Raw genomic sequence first — 9,214 nt, 5'->3', positions numbered from 1 at the left:
CAAGGTGTGCTCTCCCCTTGCTTCCAGGAGTGGCTGGGTATATGCACATCACAATACACAGCAAAAAGTAGCTGCTCCTGGGACTGGTGCAGGAGCAGCACAGGCAAAAATCGGTAGTTCTCCCAGTTTCCTGGAAAAGGAAACTTGGTGTATTGCTTCCCAGGTCACTTGTAATCTGCTCTCTTCAATAACCCCAGGAAGCAGTGAGTACTGAATGAAATGTCATCATCAGTGCTCCCTCCTTGAACAGGAGGGGAAGAAATACAGGATGAATGGGGCAAAGTTCTCCATTACTTGAATTCAGAACTGCTCTCCTCCATATTATTAGAATGACTTGAGACGCCTTCATTAAAATGGACAGGCCACCCCCCCCGCCCCCAAAAAAGATACCTCAGAAAGCAGGTGTGTCTGCTCATGTGCTCAGTATACTCTGGTCAATACGTCCACAGAAATCATTATGGTCATATGATCCCCCTTTCTCTCAGGATGCCCACAACTGAGTTTTAGCAGACGACCTATTGAGATGTACATAAGGTGTCTACTATTACCCCTTCTTGAATGCTGTTTAATTTGAAACCAGAGAATTTGTTTCAGTGCTCATTATGATGACAAATGAACACAAATGGATATTAGGCAGTAAACTGACAAAACTGCCCACGTCTTTCTGTTGCTCATGGGTTTGGTACCAGCATATAGCATGATCACACACAGCTGCTGGACAGGATACCATACAGCAGTAACATCAGCCTGAAATATAGCCACAATGAGTGTTAACCTGGTTCAAAGTTGCTTAAAGCTTACTGAATTCTCTGAATCAGTGCACCAGTTTCAAAACACATTTTTAGATGTATTTTGAGCCTCAATTTGTACAATGTTGCTGTATAAGCTTAGCATAAGCTGTCACTCTCATAGCAGTATAAACAAGCAAGTATTTTACAGTGCTGCTTGTGTAAAATTGAGCAGACTGATCTTTCTTTGCCACAAAACAAAACAAAACAAAAATAAACCCACAATAATAATTAAAAAAAGCTTGTGGTGAGTCTCACAGCCTGTCTCAGTGTGCAGTAAGAGGAAGCTGTCCCGCACAGGGAGGCCCACATCTCTTCCTTATCCCCAGTTACAGCCGTGGTACCCACAGCAATTAAAGCAGTAGCCAGGCGGCTGCAAACAACATGAAACTACTGCATTTCTATGACCATATGATGTGCCAGGAGAACCATGTCCTCCTATTTCTTTCTTTCATTTGAGACCCAGACAACATCACCAGAATTAAGAAAACAACGTTAAGTTGGCAGAATCTGAAAAGTAAAACTTCAATTAGCTTGTTCCTACTATATACTTTCTTCCTCCCTTGCAGGGTGACTTGCATGGTTGTAGCAAGGTGACTCAATGCAGTTGTCCCAGGCGGTATTTTGTAGTAAGTGCTCAAGTCGTGGGTCCGGGGTCAGTGGCGGTCATAGGCAGCAGCAGCTGCAGGTGGGGCCGCTCCACGGGCTGCAGCACTGTAGTAGTAAGGAGAGCCTGGAAGAGAAGAGACTGCTATGAAGAGAACTGGAGGGGGGAAAGGTGCCAGCTCACGGCAACAAGAGCTCTTTCACTTAGGTTCTGACTCATGAGAATGAAGGTCAAGCGATCAGAACAAAACTCACATGCTGCACTACTGTAACTGCTGTGCTCTGCTGCAGGTTGGAGAGCAGCTGGTGCCCCTCACCTAAAACATTACTGTCGTTCACATCACAAAATGTTTATCACGTTTAAGAATGAAAGTTTGGATTATTCTGTCTCCAGAAGATTACGACACTCTGACTTCTCTAATTCTTTTTTAACTTGTGTTTGAAGAATAAGAACCTTGCACACAGAAGTATTCAACATATTTTCCTGGACTAGGAAATAATTACCCCTTTTCTCACACTACTTCTTTCAGGGAAGAAGTCTCTTGGCTTTGCTTTGCTCTGGCAACAATTTGAGAGCTCTGAGAACCACAGGTGAGCTGTGAAGACTAGGCTTAGAGCTCTGCAGGTTGAGAAGTGCTGAAGCACTCACGTACTAACACAAGGCCTGAAAAAGAAGACACTGATGAATTTTCTGCCCTGCAGTGCTAAGCATCAGACCACTAGGTGATCATTGAAGGGTTTCCTGGAATCTGCACTGTTTGCTGCAATACAGAAGCGTGTTAGACATCATTTGTATCTACACATGTGCATATTTTGACAGTACAAGCTATAAAATGATTTCTATGTACACAAGAGAGGAAACAAACTGATACGGTGTAGGGAAAGAATTACAAAATGTTTCAAAGTTGTTTCAGTTCAGCCTTCATGTCACCAACTCAGTTCCATACCCACCATACACAGAATGGGCCACAGTGGGGAAGAGTCCCTTGGAAGGACTTGCTCCTAGACTCCTGTGATTTACATCACCGACAGGTTTAGCAGAGGAACACAAAACCTAAGTGAGGATCTGCTTTGGAGCAGGCTTGGCTGCATGATCAAGCATGTCAACACAGATTTGGTAACTTCTGCAACTCCAGCAAAGCAGAGGGGCTGCTGCTTCCAGGAGATGGGAGTGACACGAGTCCTCAGTTGGGTGTGTACAGAAATCAGCACAGCAATAATGGAAGTGAAGCCAAAAGTTCACTTTCTGCCATTTGCTTCCTATGTGAGACTCTACCATACTCTGTTAGCCAGCCCACGTCTATGTACAGGTTCAACACAGTAATACTCAAGCTACTCCACCTCCACTACCATGATCCACTCCTTGCATGTGAGACAACACCTTCTGTGGCATTCCACTCCACTCTGTATGGGGCTGCAGAGATTCCTGAGCCACTAGGATCAGTGTTTTGGACCAATGGGTGGGCAGAGGGTTGAGGCCCATAAGGTCACCGCAGGCTGGAGGGTCAGCAGGAGAGAAAAGTCCTCTGCACACCATGTGTTTTCAGCTGGCTTCCCTACCTCTGGGTATTCTGCCAAGTTCTGCTTGCTCCAAAGGTCAAGCACAGAGCTGGAATCTCACCGGACTCAAAGAGAGTGTCTACAGACATTTAGTGTTAATTATCAGCTCAAATGGTGGATGATAGAACACTGGAACAGGCTGCCTGGAGAGGCTGTGGAGTGCCCTTCTATGGAGCTTTTCAAGACCTGTCTGGATGCCTACCTCTGTGACCTACCGTAGGGAATCTGCTTTAGAAGGGAGGTTGGACACAAGGATCTCCTGAGGTCCCTTCCAACCCCTGGGATTCTGTGATAATTGCCACATCCAGGGATTTCTTTGCCTTCTCCCCATAAACACCTCCTGGAGTGCTCAGGCACCAGGACTCAGTGCTTTGCACTTCAGACACAAAATGAGAAGAGCGAGCAAAGGAAGTGCTGCTGCCCCAGATGGGGACCCTGAAAGGGCCAGCCCTACTGGCCCAAACAATTCCCAAAGACAGGACCTTTCCAACTCACCATGCCTATTGCTAGGCCCTCACACATGCCCATCTGTCTCTTCTGTCTTCTTTATGAGCACCTTGTCAGGAAGGCAACTCCATCCACACCATCAGTCTACTGTTCTTTCTTTCTGAGTCAGTGCACCCAATGTGAAGTGTGGGTTGTTTCAGCTGCTGCAGAGCAAGGTAGCACCTCCAGGTAAAGCACCTGGTGAGACTTCTGCATGCAGTCAGTAGGCACCATGAGGCCTGGTGCAGCAGGTGTCAGCTTTCCAAAGGCCTTGCACTTCTGCTGAGTTTTATTTCTACAGTTTGCAGTTGAAACAAAAGGGTTGTGTTTTATGTAGAAAGTGAGAACAACATATCACAAAGTAGTCACTCCTTCTCCTTCAGCATGCTCCCATCCAAAATAGACTTGTCCATCCTTTTCTCTGTCCATTTCTTTCTTTCTAATAAGTATTACTTTCCATATATTCCTTGACACAACCCTTTCTGGCCCCTCCTTGTTTTCCACCTGCTCACAGAAAACTTGCCTCCTGCTCCATTGAGCAACCCACAGACTTCCCTGCAGGACTCCACTCCAGCCCCATGACCACAAGCAGCCCTAGCACTGAGATATGATACACAGACCACATCCAATCCAGAGCATGAAGCAAAAGCTGCCACAGGCAGCACTGAGTTGAAAGCAATGAGAGAAAATGGCAAAGAAGTTATTGCAACAAGCCAGCATGAAATTGAATCGTTTTTCTTCATTAGACTGCCTTTCTGTTATCCACTGTTAGCGTGTGCATGTTGAGCAAGATCTGAGCTGGCGTGCCTGCCAGGCCCTGCAGACAGTGACGGACGGAGCCCCAAGCACATGCTTGCTTCCCAGCATGTCTGTGCACACGCTTCTGTGCACATCGCTACATTATAGGAGCTTCAGGTCATCAGCAGAACAGTACGGAAAACTCAAGATGCCCTCTTTGGCACCTCCTCATATTGTTTCCTGAGTTATACATGCGGACACCTGGCTGCAGCTCTGAGATGGATGCAAGATAAGTAGCCAGTGTGCCTGTTACTGATCCTCCCAGCACAGCCCTCCAGGAACATGGGGCTGGTTACACTGCTGTTGCAGACAGTGATAGATGGAGCTGTGCCATGTCATGCAGGAGGTGCTGGCTATATCCTGTACAGAGCTGAGGGTGATGCTGACAGCAGACAGAAGAGCACGAGGAGGCCGGGGAGCTGCCTCAGTAAAAGTGATTTCTTCTTCTGCCCTCACTACTCTTGACCACCCTGGAGGACAGGAAGTTGGTTTCTGTCATTCTGCTAAAGTTGTGGATCACAGCATTCCAGTTTGCCTTTCTGCACAGTCACCCGTTTGTATCAGTTCTCATGCTGGCTGGAGCAGATGTGAGTGAGCTACAGGTGCAAAAGGAGCAGCAAGCACACTGCAGGCACAGCACTGGCATCATGCAGCTGGTTTCCTTGAGGAATCACACAGATCTGCTCCACCCACACACCTTTCCCAAGAATGGCCTTACCGTGGAAAAGCTGGCTCACCTCTCACTGCTGCTCCATACTCATTGGAGAAAGACCAGGGACTAAGCACTGAAACTGTCATGCTATCCTCAGCTCTTTGTTCCTACTCTTATTCCCTCCTCCTAATCATTTTTCAACCCGAATATTCTTTCTTGAACTTGTAAATAAGTCTTCCAAATTCCTTTTACAGACCTGAACTTGGTGTGATTGCTGGAGAGTAATTCTTCCTGGTCAAAACAGGCAGTTAATTGAACATAGGTGCTGCTAAGTGCTTGGGGTATTACAATTTCATCTTGGTGAAGGGAGAGGACTTAGTAAAACAAACTGTGTCAGTCTGTGTACTACTACTGATTAATTTTGTCAAGGTTTCTGCTTTGATGTTGATACTGCCAGAGCTTGCTCTCCAGAGAGAATTAGTAAATATACTCACGTATACTGAGAAGTGTGGAAGCATCCCAGATATAGCTTACATTAAACTCCCCTCCAGTGCAGGTGTTCAGGTACATCACATGAGTTTTCTGGCTATGCATGGAGAGGTAGATCAGGCATCTGAGGCTCTGCAGCAAGGCCTGTAACAAGGCTGTGCAACAAGGCTCCTCCTTGTCCAGAGTTACCTGTGAGCTACAGAGCCCTGGCCACATGCGGAGTGCCTGGTTAGGTTACAAGGCTACAGGCAGAGCTGCGGACATCTGGGCTCTCTGCAGGGCTCTGGAGACCTGCTGGCTGTTTCAGTGCACTGGACCTGTTTATGATGGGGCTCACCTTCCCTAGGCTGCTCCTGCAAGGCTGCACCCTGTGCATGTGGCACAGCATTGAGACCCAACAGTGCCTTGTCTCTCACTGAGCCCGGCTGACATAGCACCAGGGCTCTCTCCAAGCTCCCAGAGACAGCAGATGCTGGTGGACAAGAGGTAAGGAGGGGGCATTGCTGGGGCACTGACCTAAACTCATGGAAGGGACACTCCATATCATATAGTATCAGCTCTCACAGGCCCAAGTACTAAGCCTTACAGTCTACTCCCTTTACTGAGGGGAGAATGCATTTGCTCCAACTGTACTCAAACTGTGTTCTGCCCCCAGAAATTATCATCATCCAAAAATGAAGCAAGGACACCAAAGCAAGTCATTCCCTTCACCAGTGGAAATACACAGGTTTGAGTTTGCAAACCAGCCTTGCCAAAAGCCACTCTTGTTATGCAGGAGGATGGGTTTCTTGTTGGGTTTGCATTTATTCTGAATATCCTAGCAGTTTCTTCACAGATTTGCAGGTAAAAACAAAACAAAACAAAACAAAACAAAACAAAGGAAAACAAAACAAACAAACAAACAAAAACCATGCAAAGCCTGGTTTCTGTGGCCTGTCTTCACATGATTCAGAGATTTGTTTGTCCTTCCTTCAGCAGCAGGAGTTTACAATATCTCATCTGATTCCAAAGGAGGTACAAAAACATCAGTTAAGAAATCACTACATTCACTTTTCAGGCTGGTTAAAGCACCTTCCTCCACACAGCCCAACCAAAATCTTTCAGGCAGTCCTGGCTGTGGCCATGGTAACTGTAGATTTGAGCACCAGGACTCCTCTTGCTTTGTACAGCTATGCCCATCTATATTAGCTGACGATCTGTTCTCTGATTTATGAAGGAAGCACTAACAAACCCTTAAGTGTGGCACAGAAAATAGCAGTAGCGTACCAGCACCATGGCATGAGAGGCAGAGGCTGTCTATTGCTCCCAAAGGATTTGTTTAAGGACAAGAACCATGATGAATACAGCCTGGGTGGCTCAATTACATGGGGACTCAATTACTTAAAACAAAGAAACTGGATAGGGAGGAAAAAAAAAGACAAAAATTCAAAATTATTTCTCTGCTGGAGGTCACATACAACAGCCCTGTCATCCATAAATCTGGAAATCTCTAAGGCACGCTATTCCTCTGTTGAAAGATGACAATTAATTGGTATTTTACTTACCTCATCCATGCAAATTATGCAAGGAAAAATTCTAATTACTGCATTCTACATGTGTACAAGGTCAAAGTGGGCCATCTTTTGACAGTGGTGTAAAATGGATTGTGTTTATGCTTCACACGAGGGCCATGATCCTGCATGAGCCATGGGGCTCCTGCTCCCCACTGTTCGCGAGAGTCCATGCAGACATCTGAGAGACTGCATGAGCACAACAGGCACCATAAAACCACAACTGAAGAACAAATGTAACATGAGGTCTGGAGAAATACAAATGGCTGGAACCAGCGAGAAAACACCACCACACAGGGTACTGGGGCTAACATCCAGTCACAAAACACAGCATCCCCCTGAAGAAGGCATTCGCAATAAAATGCCACCAGTTTTGTAGGAACAAGATTCATCAACTTCAGGAAATGGGCATTCTGTCTTCCAGCAATGCTTTGTGTCTGCTAAATGATTTTATGAGGCAGAAATGGGAAGACAAGGGCTTATGGCAGTGGGCTTCCTGCTGGCGAAGAAGCTAGGAGTTTTACTGTACCCAGTGGAGATCTCATCAGTGAAGAACACTGGGATGCAAGACAGCTCCAGGACACGCATTCTGCTTACTCTGGTGATTGATAATTGCCACTGGCTTATAAATGAGCACAGGTAGCAGCATGCCCCCAAAGTAGGGGCAGCAACTTACCCAGAAGTCCAGGATTGGGAAACCTCCAGGAGTCGTTGTACGTTGAGTATTGTGGGTGGCTGTACGGGCTCCCAGAAAACTCACTCCCTAAATTAAAAGGAAACAGAAAAACACAAAATAAAGGTCATTTGATCTAAGAATACAGCTACTTGTGTGGGGAAAAAGGCTATTCAACATGTGTTGTATTCTACAGAAGGCTTTCACAGCCAACTACCCTCTCTGTAGAAGGGTCATCTGGATAGCCAATTATTAAATGGGTACAGTCATCTTTTATGTGTCCTTTTGCAATCCAGCTCACATCTCCCGAGTTAGTGGGATTTCCTCATGCACCCTGTGCTGCAGGAACAAGATGGCTTGCGGGAATGGAGAGGAAGAATCCTAGAGTGACCTAAAAGCCTGTCCATTGCCTCCATGTCCCTACAACACTCAGGGCAAGAAATGCTATGACACAGCTGCTCAGCCAGTCTCCCTGTTAGCAGAAGATCAAACAACCAATCTTTTAGGTAGTGAATACCATCCTAGGCTCCTCAGCAAAACATGGCCCTGGACCCACACTTCCACTGTTCACTTTAACAGAGAATGAGGGATGCTTGCATCAGTTTCAGGAGTTTTTGAAACCCTCCAGACAAAGGCACAGTGAAGACTTAAGCAGTTACTGGTATTTATCTATTCACAAGCTGCTTTCTTCATCTTATTTTTCTCTACATATGTCATCTCCTACTTCATACTTGAGCTGCAGTCTCTTCAGGGCAGCACAGTGCATAAAAGGTTCTGACCTTGGGTAGGGTACCTGGCTCCACCACTATGCAAACAGAAACATCACTGTTGTTTTATGAGAACATCTCCCATGAATGAAAGTTCCTCTGCTCTCTTATCTTTCTTCCACTCTCATTCTCCATCCCAGGTTCACAAACATATACACACTAGACAATACCAAAGGAGAAAGAATGATTTTCCTATGTCAAGGTGGAAGAGAAGGCTGCCAGGCAAGAAAGAAGATGCTGTCTGCAGCCTTCATGTGTTCCAGTTCTCAGACATGGAACGGCTCACATCTCATACTTGGGAACTTTTCTGCCTCAGCCAAGTGGCAGACCTACTCCAGCTGCAGCTCTGCTGGGTCAGCACCCCATCCCAACCACCCAGCTCAGCCACCTGCCTGACCTGGGGCCATCACCTTGTTCCCAGCTCAGAGAGCAGCCTCTCACTCAGGGCATGTCTGGCAAGTGGCTCGTTTGCTGGTCCAAGGAGAGAGGCGCTGATGTTCCAGTGATTGTTCAGGTAGCACAAACCTCCTGAGCTGTGTGCTGCTGGGAGAGCACCATTTGGCTGCTGCTGGGCTGAAGCAGCATCTGTGTTTGCTGGATGCTGTGTGGTGTACAGACAGAAGAGCAAGGTGGAGTGGACAGCACCTGCTCCCTGCTGCCCTTGCATAAGAAGCAGCTCCCCTGCTCAACAGCAAACACCGGAGGCTTCCTACAACACTCACATACAGACATGTACCCTGTATGACCTGCACCCACCAGAGACAGAACTGCACATCCCTACCAACACAGCATTGAGTACCCCAGGCACTGCAATGGGTCACAACACTCCCTCCCGCTCGACGCCA

The 9,214-nt window shown here is 46.8% G+C and overlaps 1 protein-coding gene across 1 annotated transcript in view; it reads right to left on the bottom strand.

The window, feature by feature from the left end:
* Positions 1 to 380: 380 nt before the first annotated feature.
* PAX5 (paired box 5) overlaps positions 381 to 9,214 on the bottom strand; it is a 126,497-nt gene continuing 117,663 nt past the window's right edge. The window contains exons 9-10 of the mRNA XM_065740640.1: positions 7,606 to 7,692; positions 381 to 1,521 (exon numbers count right to left, since the gene is read on the bottom strand). Coding sequence (XP_065596712.1) covers positions 1,445 to 1,521; positions 7,606 to 7,692 — 164 coding nt within the window. The 3' untranslated portion in view covers positions 381 to 1,444. The remainder of the gene's footprint in view (positions 1,522 to 7,605; positions 7,693 to 9,214) is intronic.

Source organism: Cyrtonyx montezumae, unplaced genomic scaffold, assembly GCF_038088225.1.
Source record: "Cyrtonyx montezumae isolate F1298 unplaced genomic scaffold, pur_monq_1.0 scaffold_29, whole genome shotgun sequence".
In the NCBI taxonomy this organism is placed as follows: domain Eukaryota; kingdom Metazoa; phylum Chordata; class Aves; order Galliformes; family Odontophoridae; genus Cyrtonyx; species Cyrtonyx montezumae.
The sequence above is the reverse complement of the archived record's forward strand: the minus strand, read 5'-3'. Positions and strand labels throughout refer to the sequence as shown.